The sequence below is a fragment of the Heliconius melpomene genome, chromosome 12 (assembly GCF_056956725.1).
Source record: "Heliconius melpomene rosina isolate 202511_hmr_F chromosome 12, ASM5695672v1, whole genome shotgun sequence".
In the NCBI taxonomy this organism is placed as follows: Eukaryota; Metazoa; Arthropoda; class Insecta; order Lepidoptera; family Nymphalidae; genus Heliconius; species Heliconius melpomene.
Genome location: NC_140400.1, coordinates 14445991 through 14466062, shown reverse-complemented (window position 1 = coordinate 14466062; position 20072 = coordinate 14445991). Strand labels below are relative to the sequence as shown.

The 20072-nt window shown below is 32.9% G+C and overlaps 1 protein-coding gene across 1 annotated transcript; it reads right to left on the bottom strand.

Moving 5' to 3' along the window:
- Positions 1 to 300: 300 nt before the first annotated feature.
- Positions 301 to 19952, bottom strand: Prp8 (pre-mRNA processing factor 8). The gene is made up of 34 exons (XM_085195129.1): positions 19812 to 19952; positions 19508 to 19709; positions 17075 to 17963; positions 16483 to 16733; positions 16088 to 16250; positions 15613 to 15830; positions 15111 to 15337; positions 14639 to 14783; positions 14278 to 14459; positions 13874 to 14080; positions 13333 to 13623; positions 12860 to 13052; positions 12042 to 12229; positions 11278 to 11516; positions 10815 to 10961; positions 10287 to 10437; positions 9801 to 10008; positions 9260 to 9465; positions 8801 to 8991; positions 8115 to 8250; positions 7389 to 7558; positions 6557 to 6704; positions 6015 to 6304; positions 5658 to 5849; positions 4997 to 5191; positions 4465 to 4636; positions 3889 to 4002; positions 3448 to 3621; positions 3001 to 3194; positions 2515 to 2730; positions 1858 to 2023; positions 1480 to 1683; positions 1092 to 1371; positions 301 to 570 (listed from the first exon to the last, which is right to left on the bottom strand). The coding sequence occupies exons 2-34, from the start codon at positions 19692 to 19694 to the stop codon at positions 410 to 412; spliced, it is 7095 nt and encodes a 2364-aa protein (XP_085051255.1). The 5' UTR covers positions 19695 to 19709; positions 19812 to 19952; the 3' UTR covers positions 301 to 409.
- Positions 19953 to 20072: the final 120 nt, after the last annotated feature.

Sequence of the window (20072 nt, the reverse complement as noted above, 5' to 3'; positions counted from 1 at the left end):
AGGTCAGTCTAGGAAATGAAGTATTTAAATTTATATTTTCGCTCGTGTCAAGGCAAAGCGCAGCGTTGAGTACCCCCACTCATCATGAAATCAGCCTCCAGAAATCGGTGGAAAGTGGGAGGAGTGTCTTAACACTAGGTTCCCTGTGCCTAGGGTAGGCACAGGGAACAGGCTGTGTGCCGAATACAGCGTGAAGCTGGTTTTATTTTACTTAAATTTGTAACAACTGTTAATATTTTAATCTCCCAGTTTGATACTTGTTTGTAAATTTAAGGACAGCAAAATAAATAAAACACCATAAAAATGGAAATTATATTTATTTACAGTTTTCATAAGGATTTTATAAATCAAAACTATTATCCTCTAAATACAAAAACTGGTACTTCTTATTAACTAACTACACTAACACCTAAGCAAAATGATCTTCTCGGTCTGCAGCTAAAGTTGGAGCTGTGGCGTCCTCCATCGCAGCAAAGTTCATAAAATGGGCTGGTCTGTGCACTTCATGGTAAAACTCGCGTGGATTTCCCAGTTGCACGCCATACTTCATGTTTGGATCGTGACGGACACCTGTTAGAATAATTTGTATTGTTTTATTATAAATAATTATAAAAAAACCAACTTAATTATTATTTAAACAATATTACCAAGGCCATTCGTCACAAAAAAATTACATTGTTTTAGAAAAAGTATAAGAGGCACTTCCGGTTTCCAGTTAGCTACATGCAAATATTTATGTTTTCTACAAGTATTTTTCTTTTTGCAAAATAACATTTATTAGACAGCTTACTGTGCAAAAGCCTTCATTCAATATTGTACTTTACCTTAGTAAAGTAAAATATTTTAAAAGACGGAAAAATAATAATAAAATTTTATACAACATTTAAAGACAAAAAGATGCCCAGAAACAAAACATAACAAGATTTGAACTCACATTTCTTGTAATCTGAACATATATGTCCAAATCCAATATTTCACACTTCAAGTAATATATATAAAGTATAAAATAATACTTAATATTAATTTATACATTTTATTACTTTCAACCTACATAAAACCTCTAAAATAAAACAATATAAATAAAAAATTACCCATAAAATTATAATTCCAGCTTCCCTGCGATGGTACCATGAAGTAACCCAAAAATCTGTCAGACAGCAACATTTGTACCCTTTCATAGTGACTTGGTAAGTAACCCTTCGGATTGTTTCCCCTGTCAGTGTTCTTTGCACCCCATTCGTAACCACTGGGGGTTAGTTTATATGCGGTTAGAGAACAGGAGCCAGGGGTGAATGAGCATGTGATGACGATTGTCTTTTCACCATCCCATGTTGGATTTTCAGCCATTACTTTTGCGTGGGTTGTTATGTCCTGGAAAGAGATTTTTTTATTAATTAGTAAATTTGGTCCCAATTTTTATTATTAAAATGTTTACTATAAAAAGACGACTTCACCATACTTCACTATAACACAACTTACTTGTGGCGACAACTGTGGCAACTCATTAGGCTGTGTATGCATCCATCCTAGCGGCTGTAAATGAGCGAGAGCAGGGTGCTTCGGCAGCTGTCGTGGTAAATGCACCGCTTGGTGAGTACCCCATTGCGGCGGCAGTACTGCACAGTGGACTTCACGCACTTGTGGATTGTCTGGTGGCGATGTACCATACAGATAGCAGGCAATCTGTAAATTTGTATATTTGCATTAATTTTTTATATTTACAATAATTTTTTAAGATATATGATAATATTTTACTTTTTTATATAAGACAAGCAACTGTATAAAATAATTTGTGTTTACAAACAATCTTTTACTATTAATGATTATAGAAAATAGTACATTAATAAATAATCTCACCTGTGCTCTCAAATCAGAAATAGTAACAAACTTCTTGAGTAAATTCTTTGGCAGAATATAAGTATAGCCACTCTCCTTGATGTCATCGGAGCTTACGTATATGTGGTTCGTACGTAAGTGTAGATTAGTCGCAGATATCGCACGAACACGCCATTCGGTTTTGGAACTAGGAAAAAAAACATTTTGTATTATAAGATATCAGGCCAGACAGAGTAACTGTAAACCGTCAACTGAATAATAATCATGTTAATACTCATAAGGACTCATTGTCTTCACACAAAGAGATACCAGACACAAATCTTTCTACTTTTATAAACTTCTAACTCAAATGCTAGTCAATAAAAAAAAAATTATAACAAATTCTCATAATTGCCACACATTAATTACTACAAATAGTGCTCCAAAATTTCGTGATATCACATCTCACAATATAAAATACAAACAATTTCTAAATTTCCTCCATTACATATAAAATTACAAAATATCTGACTATAATCTCATATAATACTAGGTCAGAGGTCTTACAAATATGACCAACTATGACAAATATGATATGAGTTCAAAAAAATGTGAGATTCCTGTGACGCAATTAATAAATAAAGCCACATTGCCAAAAATAAAAAAATATATAAAAAACCAATATTAAACAAACAATACCTGAACGTCTGAGACTCATAATTACTCGTCGTTGACGTAATAATCTCATCGCCGTGTTTATTGACAGTCCTAGTGGTGGTAGCAGTCAGTTGACTCTGCTCTTTGCTCTGTTTCTCTATTTCCGCAATCTGTTGTCTTTGGGCTGAAGGTGCTGATATTTCCATACCGAGGATGATATCGCGAATTTCGGATTGTGTTAGAGAAGCTACGTTTACGCTGAAAAGAAAATAAAAAATTTTTACTCGTTTTCGAAGTGGTAATTATAGAATTAATGCAGAATTTGAGGCATTCATGGCGAATAGCCACAGATACTGATTGTACACGTAACAAACCACAAAGGTTGGCATCCCAGCCAGGCAAGTTTTGAAATAAGTAAGTCACGAAAATTAGGCAGAAAATGAGGAACAAAGTATCTTTACACTAGATTCCTTCTGCCTATCCCCAGCTATATGTGGGATAGTGTAAAGCAAAAAAAAAATAACTTACTTATTCTTCTTGCCATAGTCAGCCAAAATAAGATCTTTGAGTTGAACTTCCACTTTAATCCAGTCATCGTCAGACATGGTCGGCCAAATGTGATGAGGCTCAGTTAGAGTTGTTTTATCTGGTTTCAGGAGTACTTTGGTCCTTTCTGTGTTTACGTGAAGAGCTCGCAGTATAAGAATCAGTCGGCTGAATGCCTATGGAATTAATTTAAGATATTATTATTGGAAATACTGGCAATCTAACTTAAATATTATACAAAATGTTTTGCTAGTAAATATGTATTTTACATCAACTTGATTATCTGGAAATTTGGAAAATTATTGCCTTTTACATGACCTGACATACAGTGCCCGCGTTCTGTACCGCCAAGGAGAACAGAATGTATAAGCAGTAAGTTCTCTGTGGAACCACGCTAAATAAAGATAAGACAGATATATATATACTCACGGTATACGACGATATAGACTTCAGCCAGTCATCATACAAATTGAATAACACCATTTGTGGTTCCGTCGCTTTGAGAATGAGGTCACCGAATTTCTCCACTTTGAGACACGCTTGGAATGGTAGCTGTAGTTCTGAACCCTTTATTACAATGTTAGGGAAGTCAAGCAAGTGAACCTGTGAAGTATGAATAATAGATTTATAAAATCAATTTTTAATAACCTATAACTTTTCCATGTATTACCAATACATTTAAATTAATTATTTTCATTTGCCCGCGCTGGTATACAAAGCTCGACGTTGAGTACTGCCACTCAACCTAAAACGTCTTGAAAATTGGACTGGAAGTGGAGAATGAAGTGCCTGAACGTTAGGTGCAAACATTATATGCGGTTCTTTTGTTATATTTTTTTCAGCTTCCATACATAAAAACGAAATTGTTACCTCAAGTGGATCCAACATTCCTTTCCTTGTGACAATTATTTGCTTTGGTTGTTCTTCAACAGGCAAAGAGCGAATCAACGCCGCTACTTCTTCAGCAGTCTTCCACTTGGCGAGCTATAGAAACAAAACCAAATTATTGCATACTACAATAATAACATATTTCAAGATGTAACTATTAATTTTAATTACTTTTTCACTTTCCTCTGGCATTTCCACAATTGATTTAATTAAATGTAAAATTTTGAAGGGAAATTTTGAAATTTCTACTATCCAACCATCGCTATTTAAGCATGTTTAATTTATGTCAGTTTTATGCTTTATCAAGCATATAGCAGAGTACAACAACAGAGAAAATGTAGAGTTGAGACGTTCCATCCTTCGTTTATCGTGGCAATTCGATACACTTTGTGTCGACTAACGAAAATCAATGTCACACTTGGTCTTATTAGCATTACTTAAAAGAAATTAATATAAAATTCACAGAGTAAAATCCATAACCAACATATTTACAATAGATGCTATTCTACTGCGCCGATATTATATTTCAGTCACGCCCTAAAAGTTGTATATATTTACCTGTCCCAAACGTTTTTGTCCTGCCCATACACTTGTGTGAATAATTTTAAGGAAAAGCTGTCCAGTGCGCGGGTTGAATATGAAGATGGCTCCATTGATGGGCTTCGTCGTCAAGTTACCTTCGAACGTTTTGTGGATTGTCACACGATATACGTTAGTATCATCTACGAACCTATAGGACAAAAGCAAAAACTTCTAATTATATAGCTATTAAATTTTAGCATATTGTTATATTTTCCTTTAATAGGATCTGACTAATTTGGTTGCAGTTGTCTAAAATGAACAGCTTGAAAATACAAAAAAGTATTAAATTTACTTGTCATTACTTACTAGTTCAAAAACAGTAATGATTAAATCATATTTATTAATAAGGGCACAATTTTTACATCTTTTTTTACTTTCCCGCTCATAGCAAGGTAGGCGGCAAAACCGTTAAGACACACCATTCTCCTTTTTCTGTATGAATTCGAAATATTGCGTCTCAAATGACAAAACTCAACATCGCATTTATAAATAAAATAAATCGACTTACCAAATAATTTGATTAGAGAACAATTCACCATAATTCTGACTGGATAGATATGGTTCGGTGGGCTCGGACGAATATAGCTGTAACGCTTTACGTATACGTTCACGTAACACGTATAAGGCAGGATTGGCCTTCATTATTTTCGCCATCGCTTGTTGTATGAGTGGTTTGCAGCCGGGGAACCAGTTTCCATATGCACTGATTAAATTTAAAAAATACATTTTTTAAGTATTATTCCACATTTCAGTGGAGCAGGCTTTGAAACCACGCCTATTGGAAATCGTTCATTCTATCATTCTAAGGCCGCCACCTCTTGGAAAAAGTCTAACTGACCAGGTTAAAATAAATAATTGTAAATAAAATAGAGGTATAGGTAGCTATTAGTAATAATAAAAAGAAATGTATAATCATTTCAGTAAAAGTTAAGTGATTGTGAATTGTGAATTTTATATGTATGTTTTATGTGTGTGTGTGTGTAATATACTGAATAATATAGTGTTGAAATATAATTTGAAATTAGAAAAAGTAATTTGATTTCTGCTTTGGTGTAATTAGTCAATGTGTAATTAGTAGTGTATATGGTCATAATCAGTATAAAAGTCAGAATCAGTATAAAAAAGAATATTTGAAGATCATTTTTTAAAAGATTTAATAATATCCTTACCTATGTAAATTATAAGCCAGATCAATAGCAATGAGTAGGCCAGTGGGGGACGGGTAGATGGACATGTTATCAGTTGTATAATCAAGGAACTTGGCTCTCGCATATCTTTCTACATCGTGGGAGTCGTAATCGCCCCAACGGAGTTGTATATCGAGCCAGTACTTTTGTGTTGTTGTGTTGTCCATTGTGTCTCTGGAAAAATAATTAAAGTTATAATTTAAAAAATATATATTATAATTTAAAAAAAGGGTGATGTGTAAGAGCAAAGTTATCTTTTTTACTTCTTATGCTGTTAAACGGAATTTAAATAAAAACATAACCTTAGGATAAAATCTATCAATAATATAAAATTCTTACTTGGTATCTGCAAGCAATGAGGGTCTCGAGACATTCCACTTATATGCACTGAACAACAAAATGTCAGCACAGGATGAATTCATTTTATATGATTTACGAGGATGTATAGTTTCTTTTTGCACTGTTTCAATTTCCAAAGCATCCAACTCTTGATCAAATACCTGACACAAGTCCATTACTATGGACTCATGGACTTTCTGCCACAAGTGAGCTCTGAATATTTGGATGAGGGAAATCTTTAGCGTTGGGATTTTGCCGTGCATGAATATTCCTGTTAAGTCCAGTTGTACCTATAATAATATAATCAGATTATATGACATTCAACAAATATAGGAAATCGTCGTAAAGACATTAATTATGTTTTTGCACACTAGTATAGAATATTCTACTTTACGTACTTCATAATATTTACAAGATTGAATTCTAATATGTTATACATGTATATATAATATATATAAAATCATAATCATTATATTTTTTCTTTCTATAGTAAACATTTAAATAAAACAATAAAAAACAAACAAAGAAAAATCTTGACGTACCTGGAAACCAACATACACATTGGCTCTGTTAATAGTAGGTGACCACCACAATGTGAAACGACGGTTCGGAATTTGGTTCAAACCAGATCTTTGAGCATTTGTCAATTTCTTGTATTTCATGGATTCTTCAAATCCGGAAGCCTTTTCCCTATACAAAACAAAAAACATTATTAATTGAAAGAAAGCAAACAAACTAAACGTCTTTTGCAGTGCCACTGTGAGATATATTTATTGAGAAAACGCATTATTCTATTAGGAACACTGTACAATGTAGATAAACCTAACGCATTATATATTTTTATTAAAAAATATAATTGGACGTAAAAAATATTCGTTAGTAGTAGTAGATTTAGTACATCCAGCAGCACCTTTTTGAAAGTTAAGATTCGGAAATAGTCATTTAGAAGAATTTAATAAAATGAAAAAAGGACCTACAATTATTTTACTGTCACAAAAAAATCATAGCAAATATAATAACTATTATTCACTAAAGAATCTAACATGTTACATTCGTTAAAAAATAAAACAAATAAATCAGCTTCACGCTGTATCCCGCAGCAGGTTAGGCAGAGGAAACATAATGTTAACACGCTCCGTCCCCCACATTCCGCCAAATTTTGGAGGCATTGCGTATTGATTGACGGAACTCAACGCCGCGGTTTTGACTCGATACCAGAGCGAAGAAACAAAAATATAAATTTTAGTAAATATTTCGTGTCCTCGAGTGGGGATCAAACCCACAACCATCGCGTTAGTCACACCACACCCTTGTGCCCCTGCGCCACGACGGCCTAGTTACTATTACATAAAAATATCAAAATGATTCACATACCAAAACAGACCCTCCCAAGTGGGGAAGTAAGTACCCTTGAATAGTGTATGTTCAAGGATGCCTTCTACACCTCCGAGTGCTTGTATCATGTCGGTACGATAGTTGTTCAAGTTCCACAGTTTACCGTCGTGACGTTGGTGAGTCCACCAGAAGGGGTTTTGTTTCAGAACCTGGATAAAAAAGTACATTTATATGAAAAGGTTAGAATACAATATCTTTTTTACTTTCATGCTGAATCTCGTCTATAGCAAAGTAGGCAGAGGGAACCTAGGATTATTACTTTCTAAGCAATCTTAAACACATTGCGCGTTGAATGTTAGTTGCCTATGTCTACGTTTCTTCTTATAACAAAACGAGATAAAGTAAAAAAAACAATTCCCTTAGTAAGAATTAAACCCGCAAACGTCGCGATTAGTCAGATGTTGTGCCGCTGCATATACAATTTTCATAATAGAGATAGGTATGGTGAAAAAGAAGTTAAAGATACCGTCGTTTATCCCTCTTAACACTATTAGATTAAAAAACTAGTGACATAATTCTCCATTCGACACCTTCCATTTGTAGCTTTGTCTTTTATAATAGTTTTTATAGTTGTATGTTTGAAGAGCGGAAATAAACCTAACACGATGTTATTTTCGTGAACAAATTGCACCCACTGGGAAAATATAATATAATCCACAAATATCGTGCATAGTTCACATTGTATTAAATATACGCGATAATTACCTGATATTGCTTAAACTCAGTTCGTATACGCCATCCTTTATCATAGGCGAGTGTGTGTCTGTCCTTTTGGAACAACGTATTGATTCTCGGTATACCTCTATCCCACGAGTCTTCCAAATCTTCCAATGTTAGACGCCTAAGAAAATATTCACTCTTTAATATGTTTATTATTGATTTACAGGAATATATTATCAGTTAAGTGTTTTATTTAGATCAGATAGCGTATTGTCAGACGACCGTCGCTGCAGTACAATGCGATCGACATCGTCTACAGTCGACGGCCGCCTCCAGAGCACAGGGACTCTCTGGTTTCAGGACCCCTACGCGGTTCATCATATCCAAAAATATTACTTTAAAAATATATAAACGTGAAAGCAAGTCAGTATAGTTTCTTTTTAGGCGAATTTATTTGAAAGTCTATAAATATCTAGCTGTTTGACTGTTTCATCTGTTTCATTGAGTAATAAAAAAAATCAATGTACATAAGAGTAGAACCTGGCACTACTAAAGATTTCATTATAAGAACACTTCAAGAAATCTACAAAACTTTGTTTATAATTGTGTATATATCAATATTAACTAATTACATTATATAAATAATAAAAAATAAAATTATCCTTTACGGGAAGATGTTTTGTTGTGCAACTTGTAATCCTTGCTTAAAACATATGATTGACTAAACAAACCTATTCTGAGCATTAGCCTCCTGTCTCTTCAATGCATATTCCGCCCATACTCTTTGTGAGTCAACAAATTCAGCTTCCCAAGGCTGGATGTATCGGTATAAATTGGGAATTAGCTGGTCTTCATCATGAGACATTCCTGAACGGAAATGTGTGATGCCAACGTCTGTTTGTTTCGACCAACGCAGATCGGACTGTAGAGAAAGAAAAAAAAATTTAGTTTGTAAAAATATTTATGAATCTATTTGTTAATAGAGAAAGCAGAGAAAATTTTATATTATGACATTTTATATTAAACTTTAAGCCTATTTTACTGTATTAGGCTGGCCAATGTCTAACCAGATTGACGAAATTTAATAATTTTACGGGCATCCATCATACACGCACAAACATCGCGTGTATAATAAGTTAAACATTTCCCAAATGCGCCATGTTAAATTAAAATAATAATTAATAATTTACCTGTGGAATCAAAACATGACCCATAGACAACATTCCCAAACCACCCAACTCCTTAGGCGTATAAAACACGACGGGCGGGAAACGCGAAGGCATTTTAGAGTTCAAACCGATCTTGATACGAGTTTGAATCTTATTCTCACATTTGACGAGGAGATCTAACAACTCTTGTGTGTTAACAACTGCTTCACGGAAGTATGTCATGAGACCTGTGCAAAAAATTATGTAATGTTAGGCATATGTAAATATTTTAATCTAATTAATATTAATTAATTTTAATTAATATTGTAATTATGTTATCTTAATATAATTAAAACATGCTCTAAAATTAGATTGTATCTCATATAATGTTTAAAAAAATTCACATACGTCATTGTCACACCAATGTGCCGAATACCGAATTATAAAATGATATTGAGCACAGTTTTTTTTGTCTGTTCCACGCTGTATATTGCATGTAGCAGGGTAGGAAGATAGAGCCTAATGTTAAGACACTCCCTTTTTTCCGCCGAATTCTAGACGTTTGTTTGATAACTCCACTTACCAATAAGCGCTGTATTCCATTTATTAACGATCTTGGTAAACGTAGTAGAGCCAGATGCCATCAAGATCTGTCGTACTCTATTATGGAAACGTGCTAAGGACTCATCGTCCACTCGTAAATAGCATTGTGCTGTACGTTCTTTTGTCACTTCGTTTTGGAGATTCCACACCCCGTCTCTATGAGATAGCTCCTCGTGTTGGCTTCGACACTGTAAACCACAAGCGGTTGTAATAAAATGGCTAATGTTTATAATGTTTAGAAAAACATTCTATTGATTTAAAAAAATACGGTAACACAATTATAACAAATATAGCGTAAAAACTAACATTAAATAATAAAAGTATACATAGTTTTATAACATTAGTAAATTTTAAATATATAGCCAGATATTAATCGTACTATATTTAACTTACTCGGATCAACATCAAACCCATTTCAATAACACCTTTAAGTATTAAAAATATAACATCTTTAACTATTACTTACTTTAGGTAATATTCTGCATTCAAATCCTGCCATGTTGAACAGTAAGTTAGGATTATCCTTTGAGTAGACCGATACAAAGCTGTTCTCCCACTGTATAGTAGTTACTGAGCGTGGCAAACGATTCTTAATGTCCCAGAATACGGCACGACCCCTGTAGAGGAAAATATTATGCTTAAAAGTGTAAATGATTAAGTAGATAATAAAATTTAAAAAAAATCAATGTAAAATTAAAATCGCATATTTTCCACTTTATGCAGAAAACTCTTATTTCATTTTCTTTGTGTCTAAGATTCTGTGTCAATAAACGAATTTGCCATCAACAGTTGTCGTGAATAATAGTATAATTTAAACTAAATCTTAAACATATATTATTACCACACAAAAACCAACTGCACCATAATAGTATCAAAATTTGTAACATTAAAAAGAAAATAAAAATCAATAAATAATTACAAGTATCATTTAGTACTCCAAGTATATAGCTTAGAAATTACTATAATCAAGCTTTTATTTCACATGAATACTCACAAATTAACATCATGTTTCATCAATCTCATCCTCGCGTCTCGCGGCCAACATTTTTTATTGTTATAACCGACAATGTTCTCGTTATTTGGATCCGGATGCTCTGTTAGATATCTTTGAATCAAGTCCCTTGCTTCTTCTGCTGTAAACCTAAAAAAAATATCAAAATCAGTTGTTTTTCCTTTCTTTCAAATTCACTGTACTGTAGTCGTAAGTAAAGTCTTTAAGCATTAATCCTATTTAAACATTTGTTTGTTTTTGCTAATATTATTTAATAACTATAACACAGTTGTTATTTATATTATCTTTTTATTCTTTAAAGACATTAAAATAAAGCAGCACGAGAAAGCACTGTCGTTCTTATCATAAGAACGACAATGCTTATAAAAAAATTGAAAGTTACTATTATTTAATTGTTTTTTTTTTATTAAATTAGTTAAAAGAAATAATAAATAGCAATAAATACCTAAAGAATATATGAATCCTGTCAATATATCGGCAATACAATCGGATAGGATGAGCTCCCTCCGCCGCTCTGTCCTGGTATGATAGGAAATCATTCGGCAGTTGTGGGGGACCAGCCATTTCACTAGCTCTTTGCAGACCAAGAACAAGCAAATCCAGTACTAGGCCATAGTATTGCACTATAAACGAAGCGAATTGAAGCCCTCTAATGATACCATAAGAGTTTGTATGATTCATATCCTATAAGAAAAATGTATAGACTTAATTTATTTAATAATATGTATAATTAATTATTTATTTTCTGTATTTTTGGTATCAGATAGCGTATTATCAGACGACCGTCGCTGCAGTACAATGTGATCGACATCGTCCACAGTCGACCGACCCCTCCAGAGCACAGGGAATCTCTGGTTTCAGGACCCCTACGCGGTTCATCATAAAATAACGATTGTATGTCAACTAATAAATTCCAAAAAAAAAAAAATATTTAAAAAAAACATATTTTTCATATAAATAAATATTTTTTCGAGATAAAGAGAAATATTTTTTTATAGAAATACACTTTAAAATATTAAAAATCTGAGAAAACAGGTTTATTCCCCAATTTTAATGGAATAAATTGTGTGAAAATGTAACAATAGATGTATATTTAAAAACCAAATTTTCCAATATTTTCAATGTTTTAGTTGAAATATGTCTAAACGATCATTAACTTAAGCCTCAGTTCAGCCATGTAACCTCATACACAGTAGTTTTTCGACTCACCTTGTAATTAATAACGACATTGTTCTTAGCAGTCATATAATCCGCAATATTGTGGTCGACAATCAAACGCAACAAACGATTAAGTAGTGTCAAATCAATCTTTTCGTATAATTTCTCAAAACGAGATTCTAACAGAACATTGCATTCTCCTTCACCAACCTCCCATACATCTTGTAGATTGTTTATACCTGTTTCATAAATGTAATAAAATTAGAAATAAAAATATTACAAAATTGTGTATTTTTTAATCCAAGTTGTATAAGATTAGAAAACTAAGGCCAAATTTTGCATACATTTTTAGATTTTAACATTCAATTCTGTTGATTTGAATCTTCAACTTCAACATAACACTGGAAAAAACACATTGTCAATAAATCAAGAGATGCAAATGAATTTTGTTAAATAATTTAAAAAACTACTTTCTAACTATTTTATGTTCACACAATAAAAGAATTATACAAAAAAAAATATTAAAATGTTGTTGTTGGAATGTGCAAAGAACCAAAGTGAGGTTTGTAACAAGGGGATGGTACAACCATTTGATCTCCTTTGCTACAACGCACACTATGGGCAGTTGCATATTTTCTTCTTTCTTCTATTCTCTTCCTAAAAATTTTATATAACATTCCATTGTTTGTTTTAATTTGAAACTAATAAATTGCCCTGATATTAACATAATTTAAAATTAAAAATAATAGTAATATGATGATAAATTACTAATAATAATTACATATATTAGATAATATTACCCACAGATTTGTTTGATTATACAATTAAAAGTGGTCACTATTGTTATATAATAAATCAAACACAGTTACCTTGACACCACTTATAAACCAGCAAAGGCGAGGGTTCGGTATCAGCAGGCTTTACCCACGGTGGTAGAAGACGACGCTTATCAGCCTCATACCAGAGATATTGGTCAAGATAGGCGTCTGTTATCTTTTCTAAGGGTTCCACATCGTATACTGGGACCAGATGAGAGTAGAGGTCCATGAATTCTATTCCTACCTGTGGTTAAGAAGATTTTTTATATTAATTACAGATAACGGATTATACAGTACAACTAATGTATTAAATACATTATACACAATTATATACTATATGCTAAGTGAAAATTTGATCTTTTTCAACTATAATGATAAAAAAGATTAGAAACATTTATTAATAAGCTAGTATTATACTTTTTATTTAGAGACTATTTATTTTTAATAAAAAAACAAAATAAAATATACTGTATCAACACATACAAATGTCTATATGCACAATATATAATTAATAATAATAGTACCTCTCTAAAAGTTCTCTGTGTGAGCAAATGACGTTTGATCCTGGACAGAGCTTCATGAGGATTATCATAGGCTTGTTCTATCAGACCCAGCTCCTCTCTTTGACTTTGGTTCAGCCTGGATTTGACGCTGTAAGCTTCTTTTAGTCTTTCAAGAGCTAATATAAGCAGTTTCGTGTCATGTTTGTACGATAATGGGGGGAAAGGTATGGGGGCGAAGCGCCGGGACTCCAGCCAGTGGACGGTCGTCGTGTAGATAGCTACAGCCTCCTCTGGCGAGATGTAAGGACCGTCCTAAAGAAATTAAATGTTAAAATTAAAATCAATGGATTAAAATTACGTTGATAAAAAAACGATTGACATTAAATTAAACAAATAAGAGTTCACAATCCTTAGAATTATTTAAAAAAGGACCCAATATTGATTATTTTTTCAGACTGATAATAATTAATAAAACCTCTTATACTTGTGACTTATGTTACAATAGAATGCAAGAATCAAAATTACACAATACAATAGAATGAAAAAAGTTAAAATTATAAACCTTCAAATAATTATGCTGTCTCTCCTGCTCAGCTTTCAAATACAATCTGGTGAGTCTTCCCAGATTTTTCTTACACACAGTTTTGTCAACGGTCGCGCCGCGTCGTATACGTTCTCTATTGTAATGGGCCGTGTTGGTCCACCAGTCGGCCTTCATTTTAACGTAACGGAGAATCATGTTTTCTATAGGGGTCGGGAGCCCTGGGACCTAAACGAAAAGGGAAAAGAATAAGCTGATTAAACTTATACTTGGAAAAGTCATACAAATAATTTTATTATAAAAATATTTTTTGTTTCATTCTTATCAGTAAGGAAAAATATTTTGCAATAACCTAAAAACATTTTTTTAACAGAATAGAGATCACAATATGGGTATAAAAAAAATAAACAAATGTAAACACCAACCTTCCAAGGTATATTTGCTTTCCAACACCGCCACGCCTCGGACAAATGTTGCAAGATCGTCCTCGCCTTATTCTGTTTGATACCTTCAGGCATCATGTCCACAATGTCGTGCATCACTGAGGCACGCAGTTCTAAGTCGAAGTGGGACTCAACACGCTGCTTTGTTACCGTTTTGGCTACACCTGTGTTTGAAAATAATAAATTAGAATTTGTAACATCATTTATTAAAAATATACCAGGTGGTTTTGAGAATGGTATTAAAAATCAAATATTACTTTGCTTTTCAGGTATGTTTGTTGAATGAATTGAAGATACGCGCGAAAAAGCAGTTCCTTAGCAGTTGGGAAAAAACAACACATACCTTTTGAATGTCGTCCTTCAAACTGCCTAGACAGCAAGTTGCCAAGCCAACGCTCCAGAAGCGGTGTTATACCACGCATAAAGAACAGCCACACACGCCAGCCTGGCGCCCAGATCCCACAACCTGGACCTTTGGATACAGGACCCTAAAGGAATAAAGTAATTCTAATTATTATTTTAAAAATTGGTATTGCCATATAAAATACATTTATACATTATAAATAAACCAATAGATGTAACAGCAGTATATAAATATAGTATAGCATGATTTGAACTGAATTTTAACAAACTAGCTTAGGTGCTTAGATGGATTCCAAGGGCGTCACTGTTTAAACGTTCTATGTTTCTAAATAATTTCTTGACAATAGAACAACTTTAATTAAACCCATGACAACTAACTTAGCAGTCTGAATCAACTACTACTCACGTACATTCACAAGCCAAACTAAATGAAAAGCTTAAATCAAACTTACAGTATTAAATCTATAATAGATCAAATGCTTCAAGTCCTTGCACATTCTGATCTGTCTCATTAGTTTATATTTGTATCTATACATTCCAGTAAGTTGACCAACATGGGCAAAGATATATTGGAGACCATCTGCCAGTTGGAAGGAATCCACATTGTTCAGACGATATTGTACGTGAGAGTCCACTATAAGCTTTGTTAGACGAAGTATTTCACGGCATAAGTGGAATGCTGTAATAAAATTATATAAATTTAAGTACATAATATCAAAATAATGTAATAATGAAAAATAATTCCATCGTGGCGCAGCGGAACAGCATTTTACTGTAAGAGTGAAGGCTGTAGGTTCAGTTTCCACTCAGGAGAATGAAATATTTTTATTTCCTCTCCCTCTATAGTAGCCTGACAAAGCACAGCGTTGTGTTCCTCTCAACATGCAATGTCTCGGAAATTTGGAATGGCATCATAAAAATTATGATTTATTAATAATCAAAAATACTGCTTACCATTTCCAAATCTAGATTTTTTTCTCTCTTTAGTAGTAAGTGTTTTAACAGGCTTCAAGTTGAAGTTGTAATCAAGGTGTAAATAGTTTAGGTTCTTTCGGTGAATAAGTAAATTGAGCATATTATATCCCTGTCTACATACTTGCAGACCAGCCTCCACCCAATCTAGGGTCGTAGTTTGGAAGAACTTTGTTGATTTGAATGAGCGGAATAGATATCTAGAAAACAAATTATTTTTCAAATTAAAAAAAAATATTAAGTATAGGTAGAGTATGCTTCTGAGACGCATTTGAAACTCCTATGGACAACTATTATGAGAAATAGTATTCTATTGTACCTGCTCATTTACATTTATTGTTTGGTGGCAAAATTATTAAAAATTTTGCCACTAATAATATTAAAAGTGGTTGAAAAACAAATTTAAGCCATATACTCATAATAAGATAACCAAATGTAATAATTATTAAAAGTTTACCTCTTCTTTTGTGGCTTGGGTGGTCTATGTTTCAAAGCATTCAGCACATAGTATTTCAGTAGTTTTTGATACGACACACGGACTTTTACAGGCTGACCAGGCGGGCAGTGCTCCTTGTACCATGTCTTGACGAGAGGTACATCGATGGCACGACGAGTACGACCTAAAAAAATAGTAATGATTATTTTTTTGAATATAATGCCGTAGTTAGAAACTATAGAAATCTAGTGAGCGTAAAGGTAAAACAAATATTAATATTTAAATATTTTTTTTGCTTCATGCTACATGTCATTCTCATTTTTGTATTTAGTCAAACTAGCTAGCCCTTCTGAGATACAATGACTTTAATACTAATAATTGTTAAGTACTTTTTTGTATTTTTAGTATATTATTACCTGATCTCATATTAAAAGGTCTTGGAGCCCACAAAAGAGCAATACCATTAGCAGTGTTATCAGTATATAAAGCTGTTTCTTGTAAGAATGGGGACACTTCTTCAGGAAGTAGAAAGTCTTCTTCTTCTGGCACAGGATCTAAAGACTTCACTGAATGTCTATGAGATATGGGATTGATAAGAGGGTCGAAGTAAAACGCTGGCAAGTCAGGATCTTCAGTTTTGATATAAACCACATTTGGTGTGTGATACCTGTGAAAATCTTAATATTGTTATTTTAACAATTTACAGCTTTGATTATCGGAATTTTGATATCAACTAAATGAGTGCTACTAAACTAAACAAGAGAGTATTTCGCGTGTTCTAATAGACGAAAATTTAAATAACTTACATGTAATTTTTTTTGACATTTTATATTTAATTTGTGTGTCATTAAAAATATTATAACATGTGTAAATATGGTTTACTTTTTATGTGCCTACATTGATACGTGATATATTCCAAAAAATGAGTAACAAAATTTATTAATATTATTTACTTAAAAAAAATCTGATAAAAATGTAAAGTAAAAAAGATATAGAGAGTAAGCTTACCAAGATAACTGCACAAAATGAGGCAAATTGTTATACAGGTATGGGAAAGCAATCCTGTATTCAGTTCTAATTGGCTGTCGAATTATTATCTTATTAATGTCATTGAACTCATTCCAATCTTCATCTCCTGCAGAATTATCTTTCACCAGAGGCTCAAATTTAGGCCCACCTGGTATTGCCATATTCAAAGCTTTTGCAGTGAAAAAACTTTTCGAATCAAATAGATAAAAATAATTGTCGTCCACCAAATCTGTTAACAATTGATTGGCAAGTCTGTACAATGTTGCCATTTGTGGTAGTGACAGATTCCATTTTCTATATGTTGAACCATTGACGTGCCTAGTTCCCAATAGTGGTTTATGATCATAAAACCAGGAAGCAACTGCTCCATCTTCCTCAGGATCCAACTCAATCTGTATAGGCTCTAAAGGCTCTACATCCAAGATATTATCAGCATAATCTAGGGGTGGTTCTTCATCATCAAATGGTGGGAACCTCATTCTTTTGAAGTGTCGTCGATCACGTTTCTCCCTACGCATCATAATCCACATGGTACCCCATTGAGCAATGTAAACAGGTTCAATAACCCAAGGTATCTCATTGACAAAGGTGATTGCACCAGTGATGTGGTACAAGACTTTGACATCTCTAATCTGTTCCCATGGCATAGGCATATTCTCTAAAAGTTTCATAACAGCATGTGGCATGTACTTTAAGGCTCCAAGATAAACTCGTTTGTCATGACGATATTTACGACTAGTCATGTCCCCATGGTCTCTTATAATTTTTCTTATATGCTCCGGTGGCATGTCTTCCTTCTGAGCATCCACAAATCCGAATTTCCGTTTTTCGGCGAAACGTTTTGATTGTAGCTGTAGCCATTTTTGAGCTATGGAAAAAAATGTGTATAATTTTTTTTTTTTCAGTACTGAAGCTAGACAATACTGTTACCTGCATGAAACCTTTTTTTCTCTAAAGGAAAACAGAAATAAGATTTCAACCTACAATATTTATTGTGTAATTTTATTTTAATAACAATCAGGATTGTAACTCAATATATATATATATAAACAAAGTAATTAAATTATGTTATGCTATTTATTGATTGATTATTTATAATTGTTTGCAACTACAGCATTTTTCACTAAAACTTGGGTGAAAAAGAATATCCATTGCAGTTTTATATATCCCTTTTGAAATGTTTACAGTAAACAACTAAATATTGTAATCTTGGGCAAAGGGAATAAAAGTTAATTTTTTAAATAAAAATTAAACTGAATGTCACATTTTTGTAGTTTCTTTTGATTTCTGCATAAATATTTTTGTGTTGCACATATAAACTAATAGTGTTGCTGCATAAAATGAACAAACGTGTGTGCACAGATGCACACATACCTAACGATCTTTAGGTATGTTGCTTGATTATTTTCTTTAGGAATAGGTTTAAAATATTTGAGGTATCTTTACCTCAGCAGTTTAGACATAGGATTTTTTTTTCATTTCATGATGTTCATCCATACCTGTATTTTGTGTGATACAGTTATGCATAGATAATGTATTTGTTAAATACGTAAAGACATACTACTACAAAAATATTACTAAAGATTTAAACAACTTTTAACTTTGTCGCCAATACCTATGACTTGATTTCAGAATAAGTTGTGTTAATAGGTTTATGTCTGCTTGAGTTGTCCTTAACAAATGGTGTTTTATTTTACAACAATAATTTTATTATTTATTTTGGTTGAAAAAAAAAACTTTATTATTTTTGGGAAATAATTAATAAATTGTGTTAGGCTTTTATAGAGTAGTTAAAACTAAGGTTTCATTTAAGGTGGTGCTGACAAAAACACTGTATAATAATAGGTATGTAAACAAAAGTTGGTAAAAACCACATTCATAAAATACAGGCAACATAAAATTTGTTGCCTACTTTCAAGATTTAAGCATACTTCAAGCAACTTGCAAGAAAGAGTTTTGTTTTATACTATATAAAATTTATATGACTAAAAGAAATTATATTAATTATTTATTTTTCGTTTTTTTAACTTCACACTGTCACACATTCCATTACCACTTGGATCTATCACCAATTCTAGAGGCACTGTACGTTGAGTGGCCGAACTTTATACCACCCTTTGTCTCCATGCCAGAGTGAAAAAATGAAAATTTGAAATATTTAATTAATAATTTCCGCATTTTGAAATATTTATATTACTTAGAAGTAAAAGTTATTGTAAATTTGTTGTTTGAGTTTCCTATCCTCAATTCTTTTTGCAGTTGGTGAAAAATTAATGAAAATAATTTTTAACCAGCTGCAAAAATGTTTCACAAATTGTTTCAAACAAAATCTCAGTCAGTTGTTTTAAAACAATACAATTAACGAAATATCACTATAAATTACATATTTTGCAAACTGAAAACAAAATATACCTTTCTCTTTGATTTTTTCCTCAGGTATATGATGAGGCTTAGGTGGTTGAGCCGGCGGCACAGGGGGCGCTGCAGCAGCGGCGGCGGCATGGGCTTGCAAAGCCGCCTGCTGCGCCGCCGCCAGCTGTTGCTGCGCCATCATCGTGGCCCATGGATTGGGCCCCAAAAGATACGGCGGCAGCGACATGGCTGCGCCTTCTCTCTAAAATAAGCACGTGGATGGTTTACATTTACTGATATATAATATAAGATCCGAATACTGGTCTTCAGTAAGTCTAGACGCAAAAAAGATAGTAGAACTCACTTCGCCTACTCTGTTAACAGTTTATTTTTTGTGGTACACATTAAAAACACTCCACGAAATAGAGGAAACCTCCAAACTTAAGAAGCATTAGCAAAATATAGCTTAGCGGCCATTTGCTTTCGTTCGCATCATACTTGGAAGGGATGTCCAATTGTCCAATGATCATCGATGTTAGCAGTTAAAATATCGATGTTTTAACATCGATGTTGTATTAAATAAAACATCGTAACATCGATGTCAGCATATAATCGATATTAGGGG